The sequence below is a fragment of the Pseudopodoces humilis genome, chromosome 3, assembly GCF_049639895.1.
Source record: "Pseudopodoces humilis isolate 2021_Gansu_Grassland_sample_001 chromosome 3, ASM4963989v1, whole genome shotgun sequence".
NCBI lineage: Eukaryota > Metazoa > Chordata > Aves > Passeriformes > Paridae > Pseudopodoces > Pseudopodoces humilis.
The window spans coordinates 71,243,369-71,260,977 of record NC_142202.1 but is presented as its reverse complement, the minus strand read 5'-3'; the positions used below and the strand labels follow the sequence as shown (position 1 = coordinate 71,260,977).

General features: G+C 41.0%; 1 protein-coding gene across 1 annotated transcript in view; it reads left to right on the top strand.

The window, feature by feature from the left end:
• LIN28B (lin-28 RNA binding posttranscriptional regulator B) overlaps positions 1-16,914 on the top strand; it is a 97,223-nt gene extending 80,309 nt beyond the window's left edge. The window contains exon 5 of the mRNA XM_088052549.1: positions 14,005-16,914. Coding sequence (XP_087908675.1) covers positions 14,005-14,374 — 370 coding nt within the window. The 3' untranslated portion in view covers positions 14,375-16,914. The remainder of the gene's footprint in view (positions 1-14,004) is intronic.
• The last annotated feature ends 695 nt before the right edge of the window (positions 16,915-17,609 follow it).

Here is a 17,609-nt window from a genome sequence, read left to right as displayed (position 1 = left end):
TTGTTATTGAATGAGTATCAAAGTTGATAATTTAATTTCAAAGCTATTTTATCTGTAAGACAAGCATTTGAGCAGTTAAATCTGTGGTAAAGAGCTAAGGTAATTTGCAGAGGGAGGATAGATCCATTGTTGCTGCAGAGGTGTTCAAGGCATTCTGCAGAATGGAGCAAGTGTTGCCCTGGATGACAAATGAACACACTACAAGAAACCTGGCCATCTTGGCTGCCTTTGACCATGAATTGTGAGAACCTAATAGTGCTCCTGAAGTTAAACAATTAAACTTGCATACCATAAAACCAGCAGACGTCGGTGACTCGCAGTTATCCCAGCAATGTCAGTAGTCTCACGTAGGAAGGTCTTCAGCTCATGCCATACTGAGCTTCCTCCTTGCTGAGCTGTGCAGTATTGCTGTGATGGGACACAATTCCTCTTCAGCATGCTGCTGAAAGGTTGGCATCAGCCTCACCAGGGTTCAACAGTTGCTTTGTGCCTTCCTGGCTTTTCCAGCAGGTGAGACAGTGCCACTGATGACAGCCTCTCATGCCTTTAATGAGGGGCTTTGTGTAGATGACCCTCTTCTTGTTTATCCTTCTTTTCACTCTCTTGTTCAGCTTTCTGACCCACCTTTATGGCCCCTCCGTGCTGCCTTTTCATCTCTCTTGCAAAGACAGGAATATCCTTGAACATGACACTTGCATTTCTGAGTATATGTCTCAGTCCTGTAATCATAGCCATGGTTATTGTAAAATGCAGTAATTTTATCAATTTACAATCCTGTAAATTTGACAGACATGTCAAAGTTGCCAAGCTCCTCTCAAAGGTTTCCTGCCCATTGCATTTGAGGTAACTACAGGAAAAATAAATTGAGCTGGGAAGTCATCTCGTCTAATTGATGACAAACCATTGACATTCCCTTCTCCTCTCCCTTTTTAGCTGCTGGTCTGTCCATGAGCAGCAGCTTTTGACTCAAGCCCTACCTTAACAATAGCCTCAAAAGAAAAGTAGAAAACTATTCTTGCTGAGCTGTGACAGGTGCAGTGCTTCCACAGGAAGCATTGCACTGGTATGAAAATGGAGAAAGAATAACACAGCAAGGTAGAACCTGTGAAGAAGTAGAAGGAAAATAGTCCAGCTGCAAATAAAAGCATATGTCCAGCTGCAACTTGCATAAGCGTGAAGTGGGAAATGCCCCAGCTACACTCTGCATGAGTGGAGGGACAGTTCATTAAAAAAAAAGCATTAGTTAGCCTGAAATAAGGCGGGTTGATTTATGGGGAATATGTAAAAGAGTGGTGTAAAAACCTATTTCCTTAGAGGAGAGCTATTAGGCATCTCTGTGCACTATATTTAGAGTACAATTTAACTCAAAACACACAGCTCAGCTCCTTTTTGTCAGTTAAGTTCTTTTCCAGCTTGTTGTCTCTAACTGAAAGGAAATTCAAGCACAACCACACAAAACTAAGTTGAACATCTGCATCTTCTGCCTGGAGTGTGTGTTTCTTTCATCCGCTCTTCACATACACACACCTACTGGTGGGGATCAGATGGAATATTATGATATTGACAAATTCATTAATCCCGATAGGAATCCAGTATAGATTTGTGTGAAAGCCATGTGTGTGCTGTGACCAGGGGTAAATCCCAGGCAGTGTGCCTGTTCCACATTGTAGTTCCTCTGCAAGAGCATTTGAGGACAATGGGAATTTCATTGCTTAATCTACACTCTCCCACCTCCTGACAGTGTTTATCACACCCACAGTTGTGCCAATGCAGTGATTTATGATTTTGTCTCAAAACTGGAGGTGTGATATGAAGCAAGCTAAATAAATGCTACAAATTGAAAAAAAAAAGAAAGAAAAGTAAGTGAATTAACTGAAATTTTTTTCCTTTGAAAATTGGCTAGCATTTTAGTGACTGCATGGATCATCACAGGGATCATCCTTAGGAGTTTTTGAAAGCAGATCATATGCTTTTGGAAGCATTCTTCTTGGAAAGGGAGCTGTTTACTCAGTAACTATCTTCCACTTATTTTTACATTACCCAAGGAAAAGCTGTGACTGCAATGCAAAGTAGTTGAGCTGGAGTCCTGGTCACTTGCTGATGTTTCTGGATTGTTTGCAGCATTGGAGCAGGATCCCTGGCACTCCCTGCATTCTGCCTGGCCCAGCACACTGTTGCTGGCTTGTTTTGCAGTACAGGGTATGAAAACAGAAGGGCACCCTGGGAACTGCTCCTGATGCTGCCAAGACAGCAAGCAGCGGTGGCACTCGCTGTGCAGAGCTTTGCAGGAAACTGGAATGAAATCTAAGCATGGTGGTTTATTGAGGACATTCTAGCTCTGATGTTTTTCATCATGTAGAAAGTGCACTTTCTTCATCTGATTCTCAAATTTGTGCTGCCTGCCAACAGGGAATGTAAAAGACTTGTGGAGGGCATTTCAGCATTTATGTGAAGTCCAATTAAACTCATGATAGCCCTAATTTTCTGTGTAATGTTTCTGATGTAATTGAAATTACTTCTCACAACTTGTCTATGACTTTTCATGATAATAATTGGACAGTGGTGAAATAGCTGTAACAAAGAGACAGTTTCAAAATCAGGTATGTTATGCCTTGTTCAGGATGTGCTTGATTCCTGTGCTAGGTCATTGAATGGCAATTTGTGGCCTGATCACCATATGGTTGTACTTTGTTGTACCATAACTTTCCTTGGTGTACCAGATATAATCCTGAGGGGCACAGGCTTGGATCTTCTAAGCTATGAGGTCCTTGCTTACCTCTGAAGTCAGTGAGACTTAGACATTTAAATACCCATAAATGTTTGATGGTACCTGACAGTGTCACACAGGCTGCCTGTGACTGAGAAAGGAGGTTCTTTTACCAGCTTCTGAGCCTGGGAAGGGTGAGACTTTTCATGAGGGAATTTTGTGGGCTGTGCTTGAAATCCAGACTTCTGAGTGACAGACGCAGTCTTCATTCATTTTCATTCACTGGTTGTGTGGAATTGTGTATTTCCAGGAATTTTGGATATTTTGAATATAAGGTTTGTAAGGAGGAGAGACAAAGGGGTCTTGATTAGGATCAAAATTTTCTGTCCTTTTAGGTTTTCAGGAGTGAGGTTGGTTTAATAAACAATTGACTTGTTCCTGGAAGTATCCAGGAATATTGTAGGAAGTGACAGATTTCTAAAGGTCTGGTCCCTTGTCTTCTGTGGCTAACACTGTTCAGGTGTGACTATTTCCAACCTCACAAAAGGCATTTGTTTCCTAGATTTGATGTTTAGGTGCTGCCAAGAGACTCAAATGCCAAATTTAACTTGCTGTCTGTGTCTTGTGTCAGCTGGGTTTTTTTAGTGGACAGCAGCAGCTCTGTGCTCTAGCTTTTGCAGCTGAGTCCCTCAAGAATTACCAGGTTGGCTTCTGAGTTCTCTTCACTTGTATGGCCTAAGCCAATGAGCACACTTCTAACCTACTCAAAAGGTCCCCGAAGTTCATCGCATACCATTTCCCATCCTCCTTCCCTGGGGAACCAGGGTCAGTGACCAGTGGCAAGAGCATTATACCCAGTGATGGAAGCAGCACAAGGTATGGGGATGACTGTATCTGATGAGGACAGGCAGTGATGGAGGCTCTGAGATTCCATCAGGTGCAGAGGGTGAAGACTAATGGTGCTGTGATACAGATATCCAACACTGACACCCAGTACAATTTGTTACTGTGCACACTAAGGACTGTGGCACCCATGTGCCACCCCTCAGGAGCAGCTGTGAGAAAGGACACTGCCAGGGGAGGACACTGACTGGATTGGAGGGACCCTGCTCCAGCCTGATGCTGAGAAGCTGTGCTCCCTCACACTGCCTGCCAGTGAACTCCCTCTTCCCTCTAGCACCGAGTGTTTATCCAGAATGAAAAAAAGAATAAATTCAGTTTGCTGTCAGCTGTGAGTTCAAATCCACTGCCTCAGCTGTGATATTTTAAGGTTGTGTGGCAGGAGGATACTCTCAATTTTTCCTCTGGAAGATCTGTCACTGGAATAATTAACTGCTCAATGAATAGTCTCCATAACCTTGTAGCGGTATGGTAAATAATCAGTAAAGCAGGAAGAAACTGAGTTTCAGTCAGGGCTAATGAAGTCCTAGGGATTTGACATGTTATATGTTTCATTCCTAGACCCTGCAGATTGTCTCAATCGCCTTTCTGTGTCTTCTAAGGTGAGGTGCCCCAGAGCCTGGGATCTGAGGAGAGCAGACAGGCTACCAGCATAGCTGAGTAATCCTTTATTTTACTGGAAGTCAGGATTTTCTTTCCAAATTGGAGGTAACCAAACTTGTAACAATCCCTTTATAACCATTTTCCAGTTCAGTTCCTTGCTGCCTGTGCACACTTCACTAGGTGACTGCAAAGGCACACATGCCTTCTTCCACCCCAACCAGTGGTCTGATTTATCACTAGCAACTTGTGAGCTTGCATTAAAACAATTTGCCCTTTCTGCCTCCATGCACTTCCAGTCTTTAAAGTACAGTGTTCCTGCCTTGCACAGTGAGGGCTTACTGGGTAACTGGAGGGCTGTTTGGTTCAGAGTATAAATAAATTGTTAAGACCAGACGTGATGCTGGCATTAAGAATTCTTCTGGTTTGTGACTGCTTTCAAAATTGTAAATTCAGGGCTTCCATAATTGAAGTTGTGGCTTGAATATTAATTTCTGATCAAAACTACAGGAAGTTGGTTGTGCTGTGTTCAGTGAGAGTATATATTGTGTTTTCCTGTGGCAGGTTTACTCAATGTACAGCTTGTAATCTGTTCTTCCCCTGCCATGATCACAACTGGGATGCTCTTATCTGAATTGTTCTTCGCTTTCAAACTTTTATTTAAGTGTAGGGTTCCTTTTTATCAAATGTCTTAATTTAGACTTCATCAGTTCTGCCAGAAAAACTGATCCTTGGCCTATAAACATCCTTAATTTTGAAATCATTCATTCTTTCTTAGGCTGAAAGGCTGAGCACAAATGGGCAGAAGATACATCACTCTACTCTTGCCATAATTCTTTGGTTTTCTTTTTCAAACTTTGTGATTTATGCTGTGTTCTGCTTTCAAATGTTACATCAACCAGCAAACACAGCTTTACAGGTGGAATCAAGAAGCTTCAGCCTACATTGCTCCGTGGCCTCCCAGTTTGTATCAACCCGACCTCTGCAACCAGCCTCTGCTACTGCAGTGCGACTTTTCAGAATTCATACACAGTGGGAAATTTTCTGTGTTACATTATTAAAGATAACAGAAAATAAACTCAGTGAAGTCATCAAAATTGCTCTGATTCTGCACCCTTGTGACTGAGATCAGAACTAGGACCATTAAGATGCTCTGTTTCTGGGAACTAGCAATATTTAAGAAGAATATTTTAACTTCATTGTTATAGTTTTACTGCAGTGATATCACTTAATTTACATAATCCCAACCAAGAGGGATAAACTGATCTAGCTTACCACATATAGGGAAGCTATTTATGTTCCATTATTTTTAACTGTACACAGAATTTAAAAAATTCAGATAAATAAGTATTAAACGTGTGCATGAGATTTGCCATCCTGAGGCCAAACAAGGAAAAAAGGAAACACCAAATTCTGAATTAACAATAATTTTTATATGCATAAATGTGCTTTTGTCTGATGTACACAATTAATAGTGAGAATTAATGATGAGGATAAATCCAGTGGTGATACAGGGCAGAACAGTAGAAAATGACATTATTTCTCTTTTAATGCTCAGGGATCAGGCAGTGTGGGACAACAAGAATACCTGCCTCAGGTGGGAATTAAAAGCTTTAACATATAAGGCTTAATCCTGTTGCAGCTGAAATCCTCTCTTCACACTTTACTGTTGCTTCTGCATTTTAATGTGAAAAGTTGCAAAACAATTTATTTTCTTTAAGATACTGAAAGCCTCTTAAAAATGTGCTACAGAAAATGCTCATCATTTAGCAATAATGTCAATATATGAAGCCAGTCCATTTTAGACATTCTTAAGATGAAAGTTCAGAAAAGGGAATAAAGTGAATGCTTCCTTTCTTAGTCAGTGCAATCAGGGTGATGCAGATTTTCCTTACCATTAAAGTGTGGCTATAGAGCATCTGAATTATTTAGTTGTTCTTGGGGGTTCTGAATGTGTGCACTCACAGGTGCTATTTCCAGCAAAACCAAGCACCATGTTTGATGCCCTTCTGTTCCACATTTGGGATAAGAAGCCCTCCATGTGATTCATGTCAAAGGACATGACTTCCTACATCAGTGCCATGAGCTCTGGAAAGAACCCCCATAGATATAGCTGGCATGGTCTCCTCATAGAAAGTGTGTCAGACAGTAACCATCTCTTTGTTTCTGAAGAACGAAATGAAAATGTGAGCTGCTGCTGGTTAAATGCTGCAATCCTTAACACTCATGAAGCCTGTATTCATGCATGTCATCTAATTTGGTGTATGTAATAGAAGAATCCATTTCAAGGCTAGGATCTAAGTCAGTCCATACTCCTGTCACCAGATATTCTGAAACTTTGTGCATGATACTGATTTATATGAAGTACCTAAAGTCATACCACTCTAAACTGGTATTTGGGGAGGAAGAATAGGTTATGAACTTCCAGAGCAACCTTCTTCCTCCCCTTTCTCTACTGCAGTCTGTTTCAGTGCTCCAGCCTACTGCCAGGATGCCATTTGCTGTTTCCTGCTGTTGTGTGAGTTGGCGTCACTTGTATTTGCTGAATTTGTTATATTTGCTGCTAATGTTAGCGATGAAATAAGGAACAAAATGGAAAAGGCAGTTTTTAACAACTGATTCCCAGTCACCCACTGCCTTTTTATCTCATCTGTGGATTAACTGATCAGTGGATGTGGAAACCCTGGAACCAGCTCTGCTGAGAGGCAGATAAGGTCAGGCATGCCTCTTAGCTCATGACCAGCACCTCACTGACCCAGAAAGAGTTGAGCCGGTTTTATGCAGCGTGCATCCTTATCCACATGGCCAGGAGGCTCAAGCCACCCCTGTGAAAGGCTTCTAGTGTTACCGAGCTAGGCTTCTGTAAGCAGGGGCACGGAGCAGTGCTTTCAGACACAGGCAGCCGAGGAGTGCTCTGCTCTGGCCACCCCCGCGCCCACCCAGGGCAGAGCCCAGGCAGCCTTTCCACCAGCATCAACTGTGGAAAATACTTACTTTTAAAAAAATTACTGCATACAGAGCTGTTCTTGTTGAAAAACTGATTCCTTTTATTATTCACACAGAAATTAAAGCTTACAAGGGGAATTTGTGTTTGGGAGTATTTGCGTGTGTGGTTTCATAGTGCAAAAAGATTAACAGTAGTCGACTTACTTGAAATCATGGTATAACATTTCATGTTTGAAATGTGTGATATATGACTGTTTAGAACATGCCTTCCTTAAACCATAGCTGATTTTGTATCTGCTTTATCTGGATGGGTTAAAGCCATTAAAATACATTCTTTCCATGCTATATTGATACTGTAGGAGCAAAACCATCTTTCATGTTATTTAGAAAAAAAAGACTTCACTTTGTAAATTGTTATTTCAGGACTTTTTAGCTCTTAATATAAAGAAAACCCTTTTGTTGTAATACATGAAAATGCATTCAAATCGTTCCTCTATGAGGATGCATTTCCTAAGGATTTTTTGTGTGATTGTGTGAAAAACAATTTTCCTCCATGCCTGTGAAGGGAGTGGAGATAAGGTTTTGTGGAAAGGAAGAATGGAAATGACATCGTTGAAGTTATTTTTTAAGATCTGCGGTCTCTGTAGTCCTTTCCATTTTTGTGGAGAAAAAGCTGCATTTTGTGCATTTTGAGCCACCTTTCTGTTTCATTGTTGTTCTTGGTTCTGAAAAAACAAAGCAAACCCCATCACCTTCCAGTAAAATTGTATTAACAGATTGTAAACAATTTTATTTCCTCATGAACTTAAGCTAAATTCTATCCTGACAGGCCTGATTTATCAGGCAAATGCCCCATGTTGTTTGTCAGCTTCTTTGTTGGGGGGAAGGGGGAGGGGAAACCCGAGCAACAAAAGACCGTAACCTATTGATATTACTTCTGTGATACACTGGGGAAAATAGATTGATTTAGAACTAACCACAGAAAACTAGTCGATCTGATGAGTTTACAACAGAGCATTTTTATTTATTTATTTGTAACAAGAGTAAACATCATCAATATTCCACCCTGCGTTATTGGAAGCCCGGCAGACAGTGTGGGTTTGTGTCAGCGTGCTGGGGCTATCTGTAAAATGAAAGAAGGCAAGCTTAAAAAAAAAATGGAGGGACCTGGTTTTTCTTACAAAATTTAAAGTCTCGGATCTCTGGTACATTATCATGAGTTGTAGGATTCACAGGACAAATAGATGGGTGAGCTTTTTTAATTGTGTTTCCTCTTTTTTCTCTTTAAGAGGTTATTTTTTATTTTTTTTTTCTAATTACATTTCTGTTATATTTCTCAAAAAGCTAGTAGACCACAGGAAATTTTCTAACTGAATTTCACCGAAGAATGCCAGCCTGCAATTAACTTTCCCAGCATGTCACCTCTGCACAGCGTTTTGCATGAACGAGGAGTTTAGGGTAGCAAATACTCACAGGACCAACATAAACCTAAATGTGGCACCAGTGTGCCATTTTCTGCATTGATAATATGCTGTTTTACAACATTCTTGATTAAAAATACTTAGTTTTAAAATTAAACTGGGTTTTTTTTCCCATGGATTGGTAAATTGGGGTGCTGGTGAGGTTTTCTGCCTCATTGTAAGCCTGCTTGATGGACAAGCCATAAATAATCTGATGAAGATGGTAAATATTCCTTTCTCTATTTTATTTAACAAGATAATTTCACTTGGCTTTAATTATTATTTCAGTAGTATTTCCGTATTCACTGCTTTGAGTTCTAATACGTTTCTAGAGTGTTTTCAAAGTTAGCTGTATTCTCTCCTGCATTCAGCTAACATCTTAAGAATTAAAGGCTGATAACTAGAACGGTGTAAACCCCAGCAACGCACGTGTGAGCAGAAATATTCCATCCGTTTCCCTGTCAGAGGGCAAGAGCAGAGTGTCTTGTTAGCTCACCAAAATGCTTTGGGTTGAAAGGAACCTTAAAGACCATCTAGTTCCAACCTGCCCTGCCATGGGCAGGGACACCTTCCACTAGACCAGAGCCCCATCCAACTTGGCTTTTCAAGCTGCAACAAAGACAACTTGATAGTAGCATATCCTTGATAGTCCAGAAGATCCTTTCAGCCCTGCTGAGGTGTGGGAGGACTTTCTCACTTGTCCCAGGTGGTGCCTGAGCAAGAATGCTCCACCCTGTGCTTTTGTAAGTGTAAGCCACATCCAGGTGAAAATCTTAGTTATGTCTAAGACGCATTTTTCTATTAAATCATGGATAGTTTAACTTCTCTTTACAGCCATTTACGAAATAGAATAGTTGAAGTGATCTGCTGCCTGTTCCGTTTGCCTTTCTTTAGGTATGTTGTGAAAGTAGTGGCTGAAAAGGACAGCACATTTAGGTAGCATTTTAAACATTTCCTTTATGCTTTAACTGCACAGTTGCATTCAGTGTATTGTAACAGCATCTCACATGCACATGCTGCTAGAATTCCATGCTGGTTTTCAAGGCATTAACATTGCAAGATGGAGTATTGTTAGCCAAGAATCTCTTTTTGTAGTCTGATAGCATTCAGAAAGGAAGAACAAAAGAGGAATTGGTGTGGGGTATATCCTGGTGAATTATTTTAGTCTTCCTCTGACTGTACCCCCTTCTCTCCCTTTCCTATCCCTGTTAGATGTTAACCCCTTATTCCCTGCTCCCCCTCCCCCAAGTCAGTCACTAGGGTAATTTTACAGTATTTTTCTCTCAACAGAGGAGTCTAGGGTTGCACATATTATTCTCTACTTGTCATATGTATTGGAATATCATCTAAATTATATTATAAAACAGCTCAAAGAAGCAAGCAGTTGTGTTTACCTAGTGCTGCTTAAGGCACCTGAGTTGTTACTGTGGAAAACGTATTTGCAAGGCAAGGATATTGTTGTTTTAAAAAGTTTAGGGCTGGGGTGTGCTTCCTGAGTAGGAGTATCTGATTGCTGGATCAAGGAAAAAAAGCTAAAGACTAGATGGTATTATTTGGTTGTGAAATTGAGTACTTCTAATCAATATCAGTCATCAGCTTCTTGCAATTAATACAGCATAGTTTATGTTCAAATCTGTACACTTCTGCTTCTTCATGTTTCCTTTAATATGTATTGTTTTATGCAATCATAAATCCATAGTAAAGGAGAATTTAGGAGGTTTTCTTAACCTTGCTATATGCTCTCTTCTTTCTTCATTAGTAGGTATTAATGTTACAGTTCTTACGAGAGTATTGAAATATAATGCTAGACAAGTTTCTCAAGATGTTCCTCTATTAAGATGTTCATCTTTTTTATATTAAAAAATCACCCTGATTCACCTTCCTGTCAGTGCTGTAGAGAAGAAAGGATTTCCCGTTAGGATAATTGCCATCTCTTTGTATTTTTGAGCCTGAAGCTAGCTAGCAAATCATGGAAGCCTACTGTGAGAAAGACAATCCTATTTTAACAAATCCTTCTTACTTTTGTTCTTTGTAAGTGCTGATTCTATTATAATTGCACATTTAAGGGCTTTTTGTGTTTTATTCATCTCATGATAGAATTTACATATAAACTTGTATTTAAGCTAACATACATTCTTTCCGTGGTGCTTCGGAAGTGAGGAGATACTTGCTTTGGTTGCACTAACCTAGAGTTTCTGAGAGCAGAATGTGAGTTGTTTGGTTTGCATGGCAGGAGCCAGCTTGTGTGTTGCTCTGTGCATGCAGGTACGTAGAGATGTGGAAGTGTAAGCTCCCACGTGCACATTGTCAGCTTTCATGGTGTTGTGGCATGGGTAGATGCAGCAGAGAGGAGCAAAGGGCTGAAGCGCTCAGGACGAAAGGGTTAATGCCATACCATAATGCCTGGGGATGATGCTGTGCATTATTTGTGAGCTCTGAGGTGGCTGACCGCTTCCATTTTGGGATAAATCTCTTGGAAAGGGAAGGCATTTCAGAGCGAGGTGTGCTCTGGTCTCCTGATAAGAGTGATTGACAAGGAATGAATAAATAGTTAAAAGAACTGAATAATTATCACCCTCCTCTGTAGGTCCAGGCACACCCTGGCTGGCCCATATATATTCTAATGTGACACTTTACTCAGATGCTTCAATTGATTGGTAACAAAAAACATCCCCAAAAAGACAAATCAGAGTTTAATCACAATTGCTTCCGATAGAGTTTTTCTTTTGCAGTAACATTTCAGTGACAATTTAAATAAATGCAAGGAATTAGAATATTTTGCAAATAGGATATATTGATGGAGTATATGTGCAAAGGGTGACAGAGGCTGCTTGAGTGGAAGCAGGGTCCCGGACAGCAGGTTCTTTGCTGGTTGGTGAGGTGAAACAGTCCACTGAATTGGATAACACAGAGCATACCATAGTGACTGATTAAATTGATTTGTCCGTGGTTACTGACTACCCTGCTACTGAGGCCCTTTGCCCTATTTTCAAACTTTTTTTTCTTTTTTTCATCATTCTAAATAGATGTGATGTTAAGGGAGAAATGTGCTGGCGCACTCACAGCCATAACATTCCATATTCTGAATTAAGATAAAAAACTCAATTTCCAGAATGTCTGCACACTCCTATGCTATACGGTGTTATAATGCATTTATCCCAGGAATAAGTACAATGCTAGAAACCAATGACAAAGGCAATAATAAACATTCTCTACTATAACCTAAATTACAATCAGTACCACATCTGTGAATTCTTAGGTGTAGTTATTGGAAGGGGAGAAAGTAAAACACTTAAAGATTTTTACTTGTTGCTGTTGTTTCATTTCTCTAATTGCAAGGCTTATTTTCTCATTACTTTTTCCAGAAGGTGTTTAGAAAGCTTGTGATGGAAACACAGCGAAGTGCCAGTTAGGAAATGCTGAACATACTGTCAAGTGGGGGTCACTAATTTGAAAATACCTTCAATGATTTGGCAAAAAGTAGTCAGAGGAATACTGTTTAATAGCTTGATATATTTTTTTTTTTTTTTAACTTTAGGAGAAAAAAGCTTGATATTTTGGTTTTACATCAGGATGTTTGGATTTTACAATGTACTTAGTATGTCATTTCCCTTCCTGTGCTAGGGAAATCAATACTAAGTGATAATGGGCTGGTACATGTTATTTTCTTTGTGATTCAAGGGAAGCTTTATTAGACTGTGTGTCTCTTCATGGGTTAGCCTGTAGTATATGCAGACAGAGTAGTGTAATCATAGTCTTCAAATTCCACTGAAAAATCACATTTCAGCGCAGTGGTGACATCAAAATGGAACCAGTTCACCTAAAATATGTTACTAGAGTTGTAGAAGTGCAGAGTTCATTGTACTGGGCTTGGTTTCTTCTTACTTGTTTTTAGGTAAGATACAACAATAAATCACAATAATTTCTGAAAGGATAATGAAGTTATGTTCATTATTTAACTTCATTAAATTGTTGGCGAGTCTTGTAGGACATGATGGAATGCAGCATGCCATGAGCAACTTGTGCTGTTTTTTCATTTGTCTGTGGACATGAAGATATGGTTGGTATCTTGCTACTAGTGATAAAGAGACGTGAAATGGAGGGTGCCAGGGATTGTTTCTTGGAGTGGAATTACAAATGTTGATATTTGCAATCTTTTAAAACAATTACACAAGTTTTATCAATAGCATTTCTTTGCAAGGTAAAGCAAATTCAATACCTAAGCTGTACATAAGCTTTGCATGGACTAAACTTCTTGATATTGTATAAACTACTAAATACTGGGTGAAATAGTCAAACGGTATTTTGTTACTTTCCAGGAATCTGGAAACCTAAAATATCTTTATGTGGGCTTGATCCAGAGCACTTTGCAGTATTTTGTACATATAGTTACAGTCTTTTTTTTAATCCTTAAATTGACCCAACAGACCTAAGTGAAGTATATTCTTTTAATTAGTTGGTGGTTAAGGGAAAGAAAAAAACCCAAATAAAACTGGTTTAATTATTTAATATATTTATTAATATAACATGTTATATTATTATAAATGAAATGTCTATGCATTCAGTGCAGGTTTTATAAAACAAAGAAACAGAAACCATACAAAAGCAGCTAAAATAGAAAACTCAGTGGTGCACATAAAGTCACCATGCCAAGGGCGGGTCATTATTTCTTTGTATCGTATGTTAGAATAACGTAATCCAATAACTGGTGTTCCTGGTGTGGGTTACAAAGGATTCAGTAAGGAATTGCTGGAGAGTTCTTCAGGACTCCCCTGGCTGGCAAGGTTAAATAGAAGAGGTTTTGTGGGCTTCGGCCGTTCCTGAGAAGCGTGGCAAGAGCCCTGTCCGTGCGGCTGGAGGGGCTCCCGGCAGCGCATCCCATGGGAAGCGCCACCCCGGCCACACCACGTGGAGAGGAAACAAACAGATTCATGACTCTTCCCGAGGCTTTACTGAGGTTATTTTGAATCGAACCCCTAAATGCCATTAGAGACCCCGTGTCCCCACTGTGAAGGGTTGGCCCGGAGCCTTGGGCAGCCGTGCCTGGGCTGAGCTGGAGGAGCCGAGGTGCCGGCCCCTGGGACGGAGCCGGGCCCTGGGACAGAGCCAGTCCTGGACCGTGGCGGGCACCGCATCCCTCCTGGGGCTTGTGTTTCCCTGGCAGCGAGCCCCGCGTCCCTCGGGAGCTGGTTGGGGAGCGGCCGAGCCGGGGCATCCCCGCTCGGTCGGGGCTGGCACCGCGGGACGCGAGTCCCGGGGCGAGCGGGGACACCGGGGCGGGGATGGCTGGAGATCTGGTGCCCTCTAGTGGGGCCGGGCCCGGGCCCGCAGGAAACCTTCCCGCTGGACGCCGCATTGCATAACTCCTTCTCTGTCTCTGTTTGGTTTTAGATGCTACAACTGTGGTGGCCTCGACCACCACGCTAAGGAATGTAGTCTACCTCCGCAGCCAAAGAAGTGCCATTACTGTCAGAGCATCATGCACATGGTGGCTAACTGCCCCCATAAAACTGTCTCGCAGCAGCCCGCTAGTTCTCAGGGAAGACACGAAGCCGAACCACAGCCTTCCACTTCTGCCTTCCTGAGAGAAGGGGGAGGAACGCACGGCTTCTCGTCTCCACCGTACTCTCAGGAAGGCAGGTCGGAGATCTCGGAGCGCTCGGGAAGGTCACCACAGGAAGCTTCGTCGAGTAAGTTGTCTGCGTCGCCTGAAGAACCGAACAGAAAGGGGCCTTCTGTTCAGAAAAGGAAAAAAACTTAATGCAGTTGTCATAATGTTCCGTTTTCTTTACCCTCTTGGGATGTCTACCTCATGCAAGTACAGGGGAAATAATTCATTATCAGTAGCTGACCTGGAATTTTAACTACTGTTGAGGAACTGTGAATGTTTTTTCTGTTGCTTTTTTTTTTTTTTTCTTTGATAGACAAATCACTCCAAACAAAATACATTTGAGCAGGGTGCATTATGTTTTACCTTCTGTGTGTATGTATGAGTGTGCATGTGCGTGTGTGTATGTGTACATATCTATAAATATATATTTTTCCATCAGACCATTCTCCAGATTCCACCAGACATTACTGTGAAGCAAAAGTCACAGTACCCATTGTTCCTGAACTCATTCCTAGAACCTGTTTCCAAACATGCTCAAAAAGCAAACAAGAAATCCCAATTTTCTGAAATTTCACTCAGAAGCAAACCAAACCTGATAAACCACACAAAGAACTGACATCAAGACTGTTACTTCTCTTCTCAACCAAAGGATACTTTCAACTTTTAAAGCTGCCATATGGTACTAAAGATACTAAGACATCCCCCACATACCATCAATTTGAATTACTTCCTTTTTCTTCTCCACAAAGTATCAAAACCTCTCCCCTCCCCATGCTGGTGCAGGGCAGTTTCATGACTCAAGACGACTCTCATTGCCACCACCCTTTGCTGGTGAGGAGTTTAAAGCTCCAGAAAAGACAATGAATGTGTAGTTTCCGTGATGATTTCTCAAAACGTCTTGTTAAATTAATATGATTGTAAGTGTAATTTAGATGTCTGTTGTGTAGGGGAGAATGTATAAACGTTGTTACCAAACAGACCCTTTTGAGTGGTGTCAGGATGCCATCCTGGCTAACCATTTGTATACTGTGAACACTTAGGGTACCTTGGTGGCGGTAGTAGCCTCAGCAGCAGCAGTTTCTCTTGGTCCCAAGTAGCAAGTCCCTCAATTTGAAGGGTCTTCCCCCTTATTTCCCGTTGAAATACCATGGAGAGAACTCCCTTTTATTGTTGTTGTTGTCTGTTTGGGTTTTAAAGAAAACAAAATGCAAAGCCAGTGAGATCCTGGGCTAAGTAGTTTCTTAAGACTAAAGGTTAATGGGGTTGCTCAGCTAGCCTCCCTAGATGATGATACGGCATGGGTGCAGACCAGCCTGAGTGGAGGGACCTGCAAATCTACTAGAAGCCCTGGGCATCATCTGTTTCTTGTGAACTGGGGGCTGCAGCTGACCAGCCTTGGTCCAGAGTGCCCTAGGACCACACACTTGTGTGTGAAAGAGGAGAAAGATTGGTGGCCTCAGAGTGAGACTCCCTGGGCTGCAGGCCTTGCTCAGGGTTAATAGAGTTGGAGCCTATCAAAACTTCAAGTCGCTTTCCATTTGTAACTTTTGAATTACCAAGTCATACGTAAGATAACATACTCTGACAAATCCCATTGTGGATGTAAGTTAATTAGAGAAACCTGTATAATCCTTAACATTGGCAATAAACACAGGCTGTTAAAGCTTGAAAGTGTCGGGTAGGTTTAAGCTCGGATAATCAAACTAAAGAAACAGCCTGCATGAAAGGCTACGGCGAGCCAAAGTCTTACCGTGGTAACTCCGATGGTTGCAACAGGTATGCAGCTGGCTCGGTGCCTGGCCTTCCCCTTCCCACTTGTCCTGCCAGATGAGACTTTTACTGGTGCTGCTGCTGCTTCAGTGAACAGGTAGTCATCAAACTCCTCAGTGAAGGGCACAATTTCGAGAGAATTATTTTGTGTGAATTCCTTGCCAGTGTTTGCAAGAATCTCAAGGTTTGTACTGAAGTTCTCAGTGTGCTAATGCAAAGCTTACCTTTGACGATATTGAATGTGATATATCTATAGAGAACGTCCTTGCCTTACGTAAGGATAGTAAACTTATTTAAATTATGTAGACAAATCAAAGTGGCATTGCTTAACCTTCTAGTCGGTGTAAAAACCAGGTTAAACAGCAAAGATGCAAAACTTAGGTCACTTTGAAAATTTAAACCAAAGTTCCTTATAGAAATAGGCAACTGTGGATTTGAAAACTGGTCATTCCCTGTTTATATGTAAGAAGTTCAGAGCTGAGATAAGATGTTTTCAACATGTGGATTTTTATTGGCGCTGTTTGCCATCACTGTGCGCACCAAAGTCAGACTGAACTGCTAAGAGCACATACCAAACCCTATCTTATTGTTGAAAGCTTAAGGTTTTATTTTTATATATTAGAATGTTATCACTGTTACATAACATACTCAGGACAAAGAACTTTGCTCAGGGAATATACCATGTAATGTTTTTTTCTTTACAGAATAGTCTACAGACCTGCTTACTCAGAACAAACCAAATAGTCTTAGACCTTTTTATCTCTATACAAGTGTTATGTACTGATATTAGTAACTACCTCTGAGTTGAAGTAGACCTACGTTTCTGATAATCAGATCTCAGCATTTTGTATTATGAGTTCCTGTGAAACGATGGAGTGGTATTCTGTACTGGTTGCTTATGTGAGCATTTGTGTCTTTACATTCACAGGGTCTGAGTTTTCAGAGATGCTGGGCAACCACAGCTCCCGCTGTAACTTCTAGTCGGAGTTACTGGTGCTTAGCTTCTAGGAGGGGAGGGATGGGCGGGGGGGCGGAGAGGGAAGAATAAAAACACAAAAGCATCAAGCCCACTTTGTTTACATAGGTGACAATAAAATTATTATTCTGTTTACAGCAAAAGGCTACCTCATATCTACTGCATGAACACACCTTTGTGCTGCTGTGGCCTTAAAGGTGGCTGTTGATCTATGGTACATACTTTTTATCTGTACTAAATATGTAACTGTTAGTTTACCACTGCAGACATTATGGTAAATACTTGTTTAAGGTGAAGCATCCATTTGAAATTGAGACCTTTCCAAACATTTCTTTGAAATTTTTTATTTTTCTGTCCAAAGGATTATGGGCACTGTTCACGGGAATAAATACAGCTCCAGAAGAGACAAAAACGTACATGCCTAAGTTAAACATGTAGCAGCATAAGCTGCAGCAGGGAACTACTTGGCACTGGGCTGCAGTAGGAAAAAAAAAATCTAGTTATACTCCTTCAATTGGCTGCTCCAAATAAGCAAATAACCTTTTAAAGGAGGAGGCACAGACTGAGTTTGGGATTCTTCCTTCATGTCTAAGGACAAAATTAATATTTGGAAATGTGTGCTCAGGCTAGATTTCCCCC